The following is a 16,548-nucleotide window of genomic DNA, read 5'->3' as shown; positions in this document are numbered from 1 at the left end:
CCTGACTAGACTAGTACCCCTCCCACCTGCCCCTACGTGATTTGAATTAGTATAGGTCCTTGCATTGCAGTCTACAAATTGAAATGGACACTATTATTATAGGTCCTGGATAAATGTATATAGTGTGTCAGTATTAGGGATTTTAGGCAGCCACCTGATGAGGTTCACCTTGACGTGGTAGGTTGTGGGCATACATTATATGAAGAACTGTATTTAAACTCCATGTTAATTGTTTAAGTTTATTATAAATGTTTTGATTATTAGTATTCTTAGAGCAGGGGTCAGGGAACTTTTTTACCTTTTACCACAAAATATATTTAGATATGCCGACGTTGCCCCCTTGATTTGAAAGGAAGGAAATCATATAGTAGTGCCCCCATATAATGCTCCTGTAGTAGTGCCCCCATATAATGCACCTGTAGTAGAGCCCCCATATATTGCCCCTGTAGTAGTGCCCCCATATATTGCCCCTGTAGTACTGCCCCCATAGTTATGCCCCTGTAGTAGTGCCCCCATATAATGCCCCTGAAGTAGTGCCCCCATATAATGCCCCTGTAGTGCTGCTTGTACAAAAAAAACCCAAAAAACACTTACCTTAATCCGCCGCCGTCCTGTCCGCCCAGCTGCTCCTCTGAACTATGGAAGACACGTCATGAAGTCTCTCCCATAGTGCGCATGGAGAGAGCCGGAAGCTGGAGTTCAGAAGAGAACTCCAGCCTCCGGGCTAACGCGGTGCTGCAGGGAAGGAGCCGGGCGCCCGCTGGTAATAACATCTCAGCGGGCGTCTTTCTTAGAGCCTCCCTGCGGCACAGCCGGGCATGCATATGAATCATTCTATATTATAGAATGATTCATATGCATGCCCAGCTGTCCGTCCATTACCCCCAGGAATTTCATTTTTAATTTACCCCTGTTCCCTGACCACTGGCTTAGAGTGTGCATCTACATTTTTTGTCTACAATTTCTGGCACTACATGTCTCAGCATGGTAGCACCTATACAATTTAATTACCATTTTAGATTTCGCTTTTGCACAGTAATGGTGAAACAATTCTGAACTGAAGCATTCAGGCAAATTAATTGTTTGCTTAATTTTTGTTTTAAGATGCAATTCTCCACCACCATTACCTGAATTTTGGTTATTGCGTCCTTGGGACACCTTTCCTTTATACTGTTGTAATCCCTGACTAAATTGGGCAGAACCACCAATGTAGGATCACCACAATAAGGAGTTTGGGGGACTAAATTAAAAAAAAAGTCGCATGGGTCATATTTACCAACCTGGTGGGTAGGAGTGCTCTCTGCTAACTATCCATTCAAGCAAAGCTTCAATTAACTCCAGATTAATTTTATCCAAATCCATGACAGAAAGAGTGCTGATAACCGATTTACTAATACCTGTGATAAAAAAAACAGATAGCATACAAGCAAGGAAACGTCTACCTGCCTCTCACATCTGACATAGCATGTAAGCATTAATAATCTTTATGTAAGAGGAAATAACATTTTAAGATTACTATTTTTTTTTTTAAATCAAAAAGATGTTTGAGTTGAAAGTGACAATGAGACAACTCTCCCCATTCATTTCAGGACCCAATACTGATAAAAAAATAAATACAAAAACACACAGCATACAAGCAGATAATGAGGAGACAACTTCTTCAAATGAAATGGCTAGTATTGTTCTGGATCAGGAGCAGATAAGGATCACATACATCTGAAACTGTATTAACACATACATTGCAATTTTGTCAACCCATTTGGACACTTTCGACTTAAATAGCCCACAATCACCATAAGAATAGAAGGATACAGCTAACCACCACTAACAGCTAAAATGACTCTGGACTTTATTTCTCCCATTTGGAAATACAGTCGGACAGTGACCACTGTCACCATATGAGTCATTGGTTGACTGCACTGATGGGTTCCACAAGACAATCATAACCACAGAGTGTTTAAGTTTGAACAGTCAGTGATCAGGTCTTGTGTGATCACCTTTAGTTAACTGGGGACTTTCGAGATGTTGTTTGATTACAAGTCCTTCTTGTATCACAGAACCTGGAAAGCTAGAGGTTGCCTACCTCAGCCCTATGTAATCTTCATTCCCTTTTCCCTGCTATGGATGAACCATACTATGCTTAGTAGTCTTACCGATGTAACGGGTGGAGAGCTCCTTAAAGCTCAGTTGTTGGTCTGGCATATTGTCCTTCACTGCCCTGGTGTCCTGTAACCTAGCTACGGCATTCATAGCATGTTCCAATTCTTCCAATACTTCTCCATAAGTCTTCCCTTTCTTTGACTCCTGTGTAGAGGAATGCTTGGAGGAGCGACGATAAGGGCTTCCATCTTCCAGCACATACCTGACAAACACACATATATGTACATTATCTTACAGAATATTTATTAGTTGCTAGCACAATGCACAAGCCTCCAACAACCTAAAATTGCATAAGATAGTATATAATTATAGGGGAGTAAAGTCTGGCCTTTACAACAGAACCTCTCTTACCTTGTTTTGGCTATGGCATCTTCCAGGAAATATTGATCAACTGGGAAAGTACGACCTGAAAATATAGAGAACGTTTGGATTCATTTTGACCCATGCTCATCATGACCAACAAATACATGTAAAACATTGCAGAATACGGATATTCTGTGCTGACATTTAATAAGGAATGTTACTTTATATAAAATATATCTAAGTACATATCCAACGTTGTAAACGGCTACAAGTTATCTAGTCCTAAACCAAATATTAGACAAACTATGAACTCTTCACCCTGCTCCCTCCCCTCTGGAAAACTACCAAGAACTCAATGGGCGGTATCATTGGGGATGAAACTCCATTTGTGTTCCCCTCTAAGTTCTGTAATGAGATCGGAACGTTTGGATATATACTTCTGAATGTTGCACAATGCTTTTTTTGTTTAAAAGATGAAATACACACTTATAAAATTGTAAGATGTTTGGAGCATAAGTCCATATTTATAAGGTATGGGTTTGCAGGAGAGTACCCAGTTAGCGTTATTGATTACAAAGATTTGACCGGTTACCTGGTATGTGTACAACCGGGCACCCATAGAAGTACTGCGAAAAGAGCTCAGCATTCACAGTGGCGCTCATGAGCAAGATTTTCAGGTCTGGCCTCTGAATCATCACATCTTTCAACACCAATAGCAAGAAGTCACTGGATGAAACAAAGACGTAGGTTAGGGAACCCTGCCTCTACTGCTGCACGTGAGCAGTGTCCAGTGTATGTAGCTACCTTTCCTCTGTCCTCTCATGGACTTCATCTACAATGACGTGAGTGACGCCATGTAAAGTGCTGTCTCCTTCCAGCTGCCTCAGAAGGACACCTGTTGTACAGTACAGAAGTCTGGTAGCGAAGGACTAAAACCAGAAGAAAAGAGCAGTTCTGTATTGTGCTAATGGTCAGCTGGGTTGGTAAATAAGTACAAGCTTACAAAGTCTTCCAATTACAAGAGGTACACAAAAATCACATGTTGAGTAAGGGTTCGGTGTGTGAGTTAGACATTCAAAAGGTCGACACTGACAATGAAGACACCGTTAGGTCCAACAAGGGCTACTGACCTCCTAATAATGCGATTTAAAGCATTTTATTTGTCGGCTTTACAACTTCAAACATGATGATTTACCACTTCATAAGTGGGTGAACGCAAGAGCAGCACTATCAGGTCTGAAGGCTCATATGGCCACCTACAGCAATGCTATTATACATAGGCTTGGGAATCGTGGCAGCGCATACTTAACATACGCTGGCTTCTGACCTTGTGGATATTAATTATCTATTGCACTCATGAGCCAGAACAGCTAATTCACCCTGGGACCAAGTGATCCTAAACTGTCTCTGTTTTTTTCATAAGGAACTAGGATTAATACAACACCAATTTAAATGCAACACTCAATATGTCCCCACCCATGATATTTTGCCACTTCCATATTTATCTATATTTATATATTTATACACATACACAGTATTTAATAATTTCCTGTTTCAAATACATCTTCTAGTATAAGCCAATACATATATATATATATATATATATATATATATATATATATATATATATATGCTGTTAGTCTGCCATATGCAGTATGTCTATTGTAGTGGTACCTATTTAATTTTTTATTACCACTGTTCTTACATACGGACTGAAGCAGAATAAAGGCCGCCCATCCAATAGCAATTGTATGATTACGACATTGTAATTGTGCAATTGCTCATTAATCGGCCGCAAATCGTGCATCCAAATGTCGGAAACGACCAGCGATGTGCGCTCCCGCTGGTCGTTTCCGACATCAATTATCGGGCGATAACGACAGATTGGCCATGTTTGGTGATGATTGATGTGCCTACACTGAACGATCAATCATTCAGTGTAGGCACTGCACCCCCTAGGGGAACAACGGGACGATTGCGATGTCATAATCATACCGTCTTTCCCTGATCTACTAGTGGATGGGCACCTTAAGTCTGGGGTACATTGCTCAAGAGAAGTGTGCTTGGAAATAATGCGTATATTTGCCCATATGCACGCATCTTGGCATGACCGCATCTGCACTTGTGCGCCTGGTTAACTAGTAGTCATCATCATCATCAGTGTGGACTGGCACCTACCCTTATACAGGGTAAAAAATATGCACCTAGAGCAGTGGTTCTCAAACTCGGTCCTCAGGATCCCACACAGTTCATGTTTTCCAGGTCACCCAGCAAGTGCACAGGTGCATTCATTACTCACTGACACATTTTAAAATATTCACAGGTGGAGCTAATTATTTCACTTGTGATTCTGTGGGGAGAGCTGTAAAACATGCACTGTTTGGGGTCTAGAGGACAGAGTTTGAGAACCTGTGGTCTGCAGAACAGGTGTCCTTTTTCTCTTACATCCAGCTCTGAATACCATGTATCTGTGTGAACGCCTTCACTGAACCCTTTCCTAGTACATGAAGTTGCGATCACAATGCGTACGGCTGCATCGCCTGTACTTGTGTATGCCCATTCCCGGGGCATGTGTAGTGGAAATTCATGCAAGGTACGCTGTTTACCTCTGCATGAAGCTCATTGTCTTTTCCTTATGGCTTAGATTTCATTTGGGAGTTGGTATTAATAACCCATTTGAATAGCTACTGTTTATACAAGATAAAATGCACCCTCCTGTGTTAAATTACATTTAGTTCCTGAACACCTTTCTGTATCATTCCTATATATTTGGGGCTGTCTGTTGCTGGGAAAACTGTAATAGCAGCCGAAGTACTTACAGTAGCCCTGAAGGTGGCATTGAATGAGCTTCATATAATGCCTATTCCCAGATACCAGCCCAGGCTAGCTGGCTCATGGTCTGCTTAGAGAAATTGTAAGGCGCTGGCCATGATAATGATTATTTAAATTTTTTAAAAGAGAACAGATATGAATAATGCATTACTAAATATAACAAACTGCATTCACTTAACTGGTTTGTATTTCCATGCACATTCATTCCCTGTTACCATTACTGAGCAGATTATTCTAAACCAAAAATTCAAGTTGAACCAATATAATGTTGAACCAATATAAAAAGCCAGAAATGAAGAACTGAGAATTTCCATAGCAAAGCGAAGTTTGCAGCACACAGTGATTAATAATGGTGCACAGTTCGGCTATGTTCAATCTAACTGCCTATATATTGCTCTATGTATGTGACCAAAATGCCCATCATTCCAGAGTCAAATCAAATGCCTCCCCTAATTGCAAATGAAATAAAATATTAGGTACCTCCATATCTTTGCGGCCCCAGGGTTACGCTACTTGCGTATCTTCACTATTCAGTGAAGATATGCAAGTAGCGTAAACTTCAGGAAATAATATTCGACTCTTGCGGGCTCGCTGCGCTCGCCACACTGTGGGCACGGTGGCTCACCACATGGATTTATTCCCCTCCATGCCCACTTGGATGGTAGGGAATGACGCGGGATGGTAGGGAATGACGCTGGACACTGGCTTATAAGCTTGTGTCAAACGTCATTCCCTACCATCCAAGTGGGCATGGAGAGGGAATAAATCCATGTGGCGAGCGAAGCGAGCCACCGTGACCGCAGCGAGGCGAGCGCAGCGAGCCCACAAGGGTCCGAATAGTATTTCCTAAAGTTTACGCTACTTGCGCATCTTCAGCAGGGGGCCGCAAAGATACGGAAGTACGAAATATTACTATCTCGTCTTAAAGATCTTTATATGTTATAATCTTCTGAAACATTTAAATGTGTCGGCATTGAAATAATAATAGTAAACATAATAGTAACCCTCCACTGACCTTGACACTCTCCAGTCTAATCTGATATCCCACAGAGACACCAACTTTCTCTGCTCTCTCCTGAGCTACACGCTCAGCCACTGAAATAGCAGATATCCTCCGCGGCTGTGTGCATACTATATTAGCCACTAGGCTAGGTGAGCCTTGCAAAGAAGCGTCCAGTATAAATTGTGGAATCTGTGTGGTCTTACCACATCTGAAGAGAAAAAAATGTATGGAGAGAATTTACTGGCACCCTTCAAACAGATACATTAATGAGGCTATTTTGGAAATACATTTTTATTACAAATAAAATAAAGATCACACGCACCAAAAACGAATAGTGCTTTTTTGTCTTTAGTTGCTTAAAATACTTTTTTTTTTATCATACAAGAACCTTCGTAACCCCCCTCCCCCAAAACAAATGAAGATCTGTCCTGTGTACCACATGTATGCATTTACCTCGTTGTCTGGGTGTTGTACTAATAACAGGACCAGATGAATAATCTCTTGAAATTCATGCAGCAAACAGTTTTCCTTTCACACAAATAGCCAACAGACACCCCAATTTACTTAGACAGGATATTCCAAAATATGCTGTGATATTGTTGAATTATAAAGTTATATTTTTACACGCGAAATAGCTAATTTCGAAGAGTAATTATAGCACAATGTTATAATTGTTGTACAAATCGAGCAGCATTAACAATTTTACAGACATGTGAAGTTATCATATTATAACGAGGTTAACAAACGTTATTCCAAAAACAATTGTGTTTGGATATGAAAAAAAGATTCTGTGTCTTTTTATTGTCCACGTAAGAAATGTTACATATAATGATTCAGATATTAGAGAAAAGAGTAGAAAAAGAATAGGGAAGGATAGAGAAGAGAAGGAAAATTAGGGAGATAGCAAGGAGAAGTGCAAATGAATCTTGTGCGTCAAAACCATTAACGTAAACACTAAGTAGGTGTAAGTAATTGGGGGATCTTGTAGGAATATTCTGGTTTCATGCCACACAATTGATCTAAAACAATGGTGAATTTGTCTCTTAAGATCAGCATTTAAAAGGGGGGAATTAAATTAGCTGCGATAACCCGTTTTCGTGCGTAAAAGTGAATTTCGGCCTATTCAATTAACCTGCAAGTCAACGTGTGATAATCCTTCATAGGTTTTAACAAATTTCTTTTCAACACCTGCTGAGCAGGTTCAAAGTTGGGAAAAATCCCTATCTTAAGATAAAAATGTTGGGACTTGGGGCCTGATTCAGAGCCGTTCGCTATTTGTGGTCGTTCGTTCAAAAACAAGGGGTGGCTATTCAAATGATCCGTTCGCAAATTGCAGTCTGTTCCCACCTCTAAGTCTGAACGAGCGAGCAAAACATACGCTCGTTTATTTGATAAAAACGCCCCCTGGCCGCACGCACCATACGTCATGTCCGCTATTTATTAGATTAATCGAGTACATCGTACAGCGTATGAACTGCTCGCTATTCTTGTGGTTGGTGTTTTCAACCGCTATTTTGCGAGCAGTTCTGAGTTAAAAAAAACCCAGTGACGTGGTCAATGACGCTGCTGTATTAATTATGCACTCCCTTAAAACGCCCGTTTTGACCTTTAAGCACGCCTGCGTTCGGATCTCCACTCCCCGTTTTCAAGCACCTTCCCCTGTTACCACCCACATACGCCTCATTCTGTCACTCAAAATAGCAGGCCCTCGCTATATTGCGTACCAACGATTTTCGGCCGCACTGACTGGTTCGCGCATGCGTACTAAAAACCGTACGCATGCGCAGATGTGCGAACATCGCTCGGAACGAGCGTACTGCCGCTAGCGAGTGGCTCTGAATGAGGGCCTTGGTTCAGAACCACTGGGACACCCTCCTTAATGACTACTTAGGCTAAATAATGGTTGTCAATTTTGGGGTGAAAATATGCAAAGTGCAGGAAAATGGGTTCATTGATGTGGGACAGATACATCATGTTGCTGTATAAATGGGACAGGTGTTTTTAAGATTGCAGGTGGGTGTTAAGGCCCCTAAACACAGATGTAGGCAATGGTACGATCTTCCCTTAAACTCTCCCCGGCACTCCAAGACACGATGTGCAGCAAAAAACGGATCTATTATGCACGATCTAAAGATTTGCATATCATTAGATCGTGCGCGATAGCAGACAGATGCTTTCACGAATCAGTGAGATCCGTGATGCAGGCATGTGTCACAGATGCACGCACGGATCAGTGCGATCTGTCCGTGCATTTGTATTAAAAAAAAAAAAATGAATACAAAGTGAAAAAAGGAAACGGCCTGGGGCCCCCCTTATCCCGATTCACAACCAGCCCCGGACTTTTCACAGTCGGTCCTGGTTGTGAAAATACAGGTGACAAACGGCGTAGGGGTCCCCTGCATTTAGCACAACCAGCACTGGGCTCAGCCGGGCCGGTCCAGGTTTTGGAAATACAGGGGATAAAAAGCGTAGGGGTCCCCTGTATTATCCATAACCAGCACCGGACCCTTTCTAGCAGGGGGGTAATGTCACAGCCAGGGGAACCCTTTCAATGGGTCCCCTGTCCAAAGTATTACCCTTGACCGCTAGTCAGCCCAGGCCGGGGATCCCTGGGGAGCTGGGGACCCCCCCAATAAAGGGTCCCCCTCTCTAGGGCACCCCAGACCTAGGCTGATAGCCCAGGGCTATCCCCGGCACCCCTGAGTAATTAGCAGTAAGTAGTGGGAGATAACAGTAGAGTTAGTGGGAGATAACTATATCGACTAATACAAATTGTTTAACTGTGATCCAGAACTTTTTAATAACACTGCAGTCCCACAAGCAATGATATAGAGCTGCTTCCAGGTGAGTGCATTTTGGGCATGTTGCGGAAGTAATTATGCACATAATGTAACAGTGATTGGGTGATGAATAGCCCTGTAAAATAATTTATAGAACATCTCCCTGTAAGTGGTAGGAGAGATTGTGTGAAGGGAGAATTGAAGAGTCCGTAAGATATCAGCTTCCGTTAGGTCTGGAAAGTGTGTCTCCCATTTGTTAATTTCTGTATGAAAGGAACCAGTAAAGTAGGGAATTCTTATTATATGATTAAAGTAAGTGATCACTTTATCGGAATAACCATCAGAATAACTGCAGATGGAAAAGCAAAGTCCAGTTGATTGCCCCAAGCTAGGGGTGACAGAAAGGATAAAACTATTTATATAATGTAGTGCTTCCAGAAAGGCTGAATTACAGGTGTGAATAAAGTCGTATCGCGTATGAGCTTGTGCAAACATTAAAGGGCGTTTAAGCAAAGTGTTGGATAGATGTCTTACCATGCGCACCCCTTGAGACTCCCAAAATCTAAACAGCTGTGTAGTCAAACCACTTTGAAAGTTATTGCCCAGCAGAGGGAGATGCAGTAAGAGGTATGAAGTGAATATTTATTGTGAATAGTGTCATGACGACCACGCTAACATCAAAAGGGGATTATTGAGCAGATATGGAGGGATATATATGTAAAAAAAATTAACCAGATCCAGTTTTTCTAGTGTGTAGTTCGCGTACAGATTCCTGCGAAGAATCCAATCTTTAATATATCTGCAAATTGCAGCGTAGTTATAAAGAAGAATGTTAGGAAAATGAATAATGAATTCCCCACCTCTGCCCTGGTTCGTTGCAGAATCTTCAAGCATAGCTTAGGCCTTTTATTGTTCCATATAAATTTGAGGAATGCTGTCGTTCTGTTTCTTTCATCATTCAGGGTAATAAGGATTGGAAGGACTAGTAATGGATATAATAGTTTGGGGAATATAGTCATTTTAATTAATTTGGCTCTACCCAAATATGAAGCAAGAGGGGCACTACTACTGGGGGCATTAAGGTGCATATGGAATGGAAAGGAATGTTTCCAGAGTGACGAGAAACGGTGGTGACATGCCCCCATTTTTAGTGACAACGCTCATTGTGGAGTGTGGGCACGTCCACTTTTCGATGCGTGCACATAGAGGGGGCTCCATTTTTCCTCTTGCCCTGGGCTCCAAATATGCTAGTTACTACAACTGATCCATGTCATTGCACCTCACTGATCTGGAGCGCTAAAGGGAACTGTGGTAACAAAGACCTGGCACAGAGATTTAAGACCTCTCTTTTTCATCATGAATTCTTACATCGATTAAAGTATCAATTTATGCTTGGTACACACTAGGCCGACCTATCCGACGATTGGTAAGTGCTTACCAATCGTCCGCCTGATGTGTTGGGCCTGATGTCACTACTGGGAGGGCATTTAAATTTGCCAGCTCAGATGAGCTGTCACTCAGTGCAGAGCAGGGGCTGGCTGGCAACTTTTAGCCTGGGGGGCAAGTCCAGGACACTGGCCCATAAACAACGGCTTATCCTGAAATAGAGATTGCGAGGTCTCGCGCGCAGACCGACCGCGAGAGCGTGTCCTAATCAATGGCTCAAATAGGGGTGTTAGTTTCAATACATAAACTAAATATAACATTATAAAAGAAAAATAAAATGGTGGATATTTCTCAGAAATAGAGACAACATGGGGACCTGTCAGGGCCGATGCTCGGCGCCCCCCTGCAAGCTATAAATTTGCGCCCTCCTACAAATGCGACAGACAGTGGATGACGCTGGGGAGAGGCAGTGGGTGACAGTCAATAGGTGACAGGCAGTGGGTGATACTGGGGAGAGACAGTGGGTAACACTGGGAAGAGGCGGTGGGTGACACTGGGAGGAAGCGGTGGGTGACACTGGGAAGAGGCGGTGGGTGACACTGGGAAGAGGCGGTGGGTGACACTGGGAAGAGGCGGTGGGTGACACCTAAGAAAGAGGCGGTGGGTGACACCTAGGAAAGAGGCGGTCGGTGACACCTAGGAAAGAGGCGGTGGGTGACACCTAGGAAAGAGGCGGTGGGTGACACCTAGGAAAGAGGCGGTGGTTGACACCTAGGAAAGAGGCGGTGGGTGACACCTAGGAAAGAGGCGGTGGGTGACACCTAGGAAAGAGGCGGTGGGTGACACCTAGGAAAGAGGTGGTGGGTGACACCTAGGAAAGAGGCGGTGGGTGACACTGGGAAGAGGCGGTGGGTGACACTGGGAAGAGGCGGTGGGTGACACTGGGAAGAGGCGGTGGGTGACACTGGGAAGAGGCGGTGGGTGACACTGGGTGACACTGGGAAGAGGCGGTGGGTTACACTGGGAAGAGGCGGTGGGTGACACTGGGAAGAGGCGGTGGGTGACACTGGGAGGAGGCGGTGGGTGACACTGGGAGGAGGCGGTGGGTGACACTGGGAAGAGGCGGTGGGTGACACTGGGAAGAGGCGGTGGGTGACACTGGGAAGAGGCGGTGGGTGACACTGGGAGGAGGCGGTGGGTGACACTGGGAGGAGGCGGTGGGTGACACTGGGAGGAGGCGGTGGGTGACACTGGGAAGAGGCGGTGGGTGACACTGGGGAGGGATTAGAGGGTGAAAGAGAAGGAAACAGGGAAAGGGAGTGGGTGATGAGAAGCAAACAGGCAGTCTTCACACCACACCGCTTCACACCACAGCCCCCATCAGCATAGCCCCTCACATCACAGGCCCCCCTCAGCACAGCCCCTCACATCACAGACCCCCCTCAGCAGAGCCCCTTACTTCACAGCTCTCCTCAACACAGCCCCTCTCATTTCCCCGCCAGTAGTCAACTTTGTTACTTACCTGTCGTGTCCTGCACAGCAAGGGACTGGCGGTGACATCGCGGGACTGGCGGCGGCAGCAGGTGAATCGGCGGTGACAACGCGGGAGTGGCGGCGGCAGCAGGTGAATTGGCGGCGACATCGTGGGCGGGACTGGTGGGAGCAGCAGGGCTTTGGCAGTGACAGCGCCGCCGTGTATCTGAATGGACGGGCCGGCAAAGTATGTGCTCAAGTGCTGTCTGCCTCCGAGGAGAGGGGAGGGGAGGGACCCAGCCAGGGGGCAGAGAGGCAGTCGGCAACATAAACACTAAACTAAGTTGCAGCATGCAAGGAGAGCGCCTCTCTAGCATGGCGCCTCCCAGCAATGCATGCTTTGGCTTTGCTGAGTGTGTTTGCGCCGGCCCTGGGACCGGCCCAGCGTGGACCGGCCCGTGGGGCAGATGGCACCCCGGCCCAGCCCGCCACTGGTGCAGAGTCCCTGCAGCATGTGTACAGGCAATCAGCAGGTCACCCGTACACACCAGCAGATGCACCGATATATATCTGCAGATATATCGGCCATCTGCTGTGCAGCAGATGCGATATGCCTATGAGTGGTGTCATTCACAGACATATCGGGGTACACATACGCCGATGCGCTTGTGATATATTGGCCGTTCGATTGAACGTCTGTATTTCGCCAAGTGTGTACCCAGCTTTAGATATGATCTGTAATACGCAAGGTCCACAGTCTTTCACTAACATTTTATAATCTAAATGTATACAGAGTACAAATTCAATTAATACCATAAGCATCGGATTTACTTACCCGGTCATGCCACTTACAACCAGAACCTGATGCTTCGACAACAGCTGCAGTATTGGGTCTTGTTGCTCCCATGCTGGAAGCTTCATTCTCTCCTGTAACATTGACTGGTACTTCTTGGAAGCCTACAAAATTAATTTAAGTCACGGAAATAGCTTACTATAAATTTCCAAACACATATCTTCCCCGTTGTGCATACTAAAGGGCCCACCCATCAAATATAAGGTCCCATCTATATTCGGAATGTGTGTGCAACCAATCACTTGGTCTCTGTCCAGTCGGCATCAGAAGCATTTTTCTGCTTTTCCATAGTAGCGTCAGATTGCAGACTGCGTAATGTCATCATAACACCCAGAAAAGTGGAACCCTGTTATCATCATATCCATGAAACTCATTGTTGGTGACCTATTCATGAAGGCCTTCATTTAAGAGGAGGTATGGCACGGTCATTGTATCTTCATTTATTTAGCTATGAAGTACATCATAACATCGGTTTCTTTACGATGGATACATTAATAACTTAGGTGAAACAGACTGTGTGGAGCAATATAGCAGCCTTACTTGCTTTGCACAGAAGTGTTTGTAGAGCTTGGCATTTTCTGCATGTAAGGCTTTGGTGTTCCAGTGGTATTTCTTGGACTGCTTTTTTTTCAGGTTGGCATAACTTTCATTTTCTACCACCACAGCCTCAGACTCCAAGTCCTCAAATTCACTGTCATCAGTTTGGATATGTTTATTAAGTTCTTCTTTCACAATCCTATGATCCTTCTTTCCTTATAACGGAAACATACCAGTCACCATGGATCACATGCCAAGAACATCACACATGCCAACAATGGTAAGGCAGCATATATGTGTTAGGAATACAGGTTTGTGGAGCCCATAAAAAAATATAATAAGGAATACAAAAGTTTTAACTTATCAAGAACACTCCTAGCAAAAGATCAGGGCTAGTTCCCATCTTTAGGACCACTCATCAGGCCGGGTGTGCGCCCTAATACGCACCAAGGTGCCACTGCATCGAATACACCCGCCAGTTATTTGCTCGGACTGTGAGCCGAAATTTCTATTTAGGGGACTGTGTGCATGGCACCCACCATCTCTTGCAGTGGGCCGGACTGTAAAATGTACAGTACGAGGTAGATTCATTGTGGAGACACAATAGGTTACTTTCTGGTTGTTCCAAGCTAGCTATCAGAAAAGTATATGTAGAGATACTGTTGACTACTGTACCCCAGGTAAAGTTGTAAGCCATATTGGAGTATAGTGTGAGGCAGCAAAAAAAATTAAGAACAGACATATATTTCTTGGTTATGCTTTTCTATCTGGTGCACTTTTCTGTTTGATTTGTTAAGACAGAGACTAGTTTTCCATGTCGCCACCTTTAGCACCACAAAGAAGAAGGATAAATGTGATGTCATGTCTATACAGCCCCCGCACTGTGACACAGACAACTGGATGCCAGGGACTTACCCGACACTTGCCCAGGTAAAAGGTTTCCTCCCTGGCCAGGCCTTATCAAGGATATGACCGATTTGGAACATTTGGAGCGCTGCAAGGCACCCAGCCACAGAGAATATATAACATCAGACACCAGCTCCAGCACAAACTGACTGTGTACACTAAGAAATTATTACATAAAATTACCTCTATATAGTGCTACATACCGGGTTCAAAATTATGGATTCTCCCCTATACTCACCTTTCTCTGGGGCTCTGCAGTCCAGTGCTATTGTATATGAATGGCCCTGCAGTGGAGAAAGGGATTTAACAGCCCAGATTACTCTTTTTGCAACTTTTATTGACATTATAAAAGGCAGAACAAAGTGGCCTCTCCTCTAACCATTACAATGTGAGAAATGACTCTGCTGCCACCAAGTGGCGACATGGAAAACTAGTCTCTGTCTTTACAAATCAAACAGAAAAGTGCACCACATAGAAAAGCATAACCAAGAAATATATGTCTGTTCTTCATTTTTTTTGCTGCCTCACACTATACTCCAATATGGCTTACAACTTTACCTGGGGTACAGTGGTCAACAGTATCTCTACATATACTATTCTGGTAGCTAGCTTGGAACAACCAGAAAGTCACCTATTTTTGATAACTTCTTAACAGCCCCTTGGGCAAAGACAAAAAGGTCCCTCCAAAAAAGGAAGCGGGAAGAAGGAATCTTCGTCATAGATGAACATGAGGCAGATCCCAAAATCTCTGCGGCCGCCAACAATAATGATTCAGCGCCACACAGCTCACCTCCCTAAACCATGCTGGAAGGTGGTCACTGGCTAGTGTGTATTCAAACCAATATACCCCCAAGGAGACAGACTTGAACTGAGGTCTTTCAACATATCAAAATCGCCGCAAAACATATCAAATCGTTATCAGCTAAACAGGACAACCATGGATCAAAAAACAACTGTATGTAATCTCCAGACTGTCTTATTGTACTTAACAGCTCTATATCCCCAGAGGAAGAAAGACAGGCCTATCACAACCTCAGTGCCTATTGCATAGATTCCTGCTATCAACTAGAAATGGCACATACAAAAACGGATGCAGACTCTGACGTCACTGTGGTTTCCACCAGGAACTTTCGCAAGAAGGTTTGGGCTTCACTGCACCTGGCCTCTTCAATTCATTACTTATGTGATAGGCTGGAGAGTAGTCAACAGGAAAATACTGGAACACTGTCATGTCAAAGCTAAATGAGTATATTATAAAAGAACAGTCAGGCAAGCCAATGGTTGGGGACACTGAAAAGTGCAAGCTTAAATAGGCAGCCAGATTTAAATCCGGTGCCACTGTGATGCCCGCAATCAGCTGACCGCCACTATAACTTTCCAAGACAGCTGCGCGCCCTCCCCTAGAGGGTGCACTTGCTGAGAACTCAGGACTGAGCAGGAATTTCATTGCTTATTTCATGTGCTACATATTTTATCTGTTCAATTTGTTCTCCCCCTCCCCCTCTACTCCTCTCCTTTCTTTGGTCTTCAGAGGCCATTTATAGCTGGGGCAATAAGTCAGGAAAGTTGCTCAGTAATTTCACCAGAACTCAAAATGCTTCCAAACATATAACTACTATTAAAACTATCACTGTCCTATATTCACAGAAGGTAGCCAAAGCCTTCCATAATTATGATGAATACCTTTATGCTGGAACCTCTGATGATCCCGCCTTAGGTTTGGAATATACTTATATTAAGGTGGGCCCTGCAAACTTCCGTAATCAGAGCTCATTTTCTCACTTCGCCCACAATGGACCTTAAGGTTCAAGGTATTATGAAAAAAAAAAAAACATTGCCCAATGGTAAAACTCCTGGGCCACATGGCTTGAGTGTCGAGTATTAAAGGATTAGGTCCCCGCATTTTTACCTTTTTTAATTAATAGTGGTCACTCAGCCCATTCTGTCTTGCACACTGCCCAGATAGTTATTCTTCCTATTTCTTGTAAAGTTAAAAAAAAAAAAAGACAGAGAACCCCGCACTAGATATCTTTATAAGATTGTCTTTGTCCATCATGTTCCAGTATTATACTCTATATTACTGGAACTATGTGGCAATCCTGAAGAGTTCTGCCAAGGGGCGATTCTCTTCAACGCGCTATTGAATAGCGACGGGAGGGACTCCTGAAGCTATTCAATACACCGCGCTATTTGGACGCGCTAAGGATTTCTTCTCGCACCCCCTGGGGATGAAAAGAGAAATCCGACCAAAGTGCCGGGTGCGCGGCTGTTTTTCTGCATAGCGCGGCACTAATAGCCGCGTGCCTGGCACTTTG

At 44.1% G+C, this 16,548-nt stretch overlaps 1 protein-coding gene across 1 annotated transcript in view; it reads right to left on the bottom strand.

The window, feature by feature from the left end:
- DHX57 (DExH-box helicase 57) overlaps positions 1 to 16,548 on the bottom strand; it is a 50,895-nt gene that overhangs the window by 11,523 nt on the left and 22,824 nt on the right. Inside the window, exons 6-13 of the mRNA XM_088477421.1 lie at positions 13,331 to 13,542; positions 12,773 to 12,894; positions 6,311 to 6,506; positions 3,268 to 3,392; positions 3,056 to 3,189; positions 2,512 to 2,566; positions 2,154 to 2,362; positions 1,281 to 1,397 (exon numbers count right to left, since the gene is read on the bottom strand). Of these exons, the coding sequence (XP_088333547.1) occupies positions 1,281 to 1,397; positions 2,154 to 2,362; positions 2,512 to 2,566; positions 3,056 to 3,189; positions 3,268 to 3,392; positions 6,311 to 6,506; positions 12,773 to 12,894; positions 13,331 to 13,542 (1,170 nt within the window). The remainder of the gene's footprint in view (positions 1 to 1,280; positions 1,398 to 2,153; positions 2,363 to 2,511; positions 2,567 to 3,055; positions 3,190 to 3,267; positions 3,393 to 6,310; positions 6,507 to 12,772; positions 12,895 to 13,330; positions 13,543 to 16,548) is intronic.

The sequence above is a fragment of the Taudactylus pleione genome, unplaced genomic scaffold (assembly GCF_031769625.1).
Source record: "Taudactylus pleione unplaced genomic scaffold, aTauple2 ptg000201l, whole genome shotgun sequence".
Classification (NCBI taxonomy): Eukaryota; Metazoa; Chordata; class Amphibia; order Anura; family Myobatrachidae; genus Taudactylus; species Taudactylus pleione.
The sequence above is the reverse complement of the archived record's forward strand: the minus strand, read 5'-3'. Positions and strand labels throughout refer to the sequence as shown.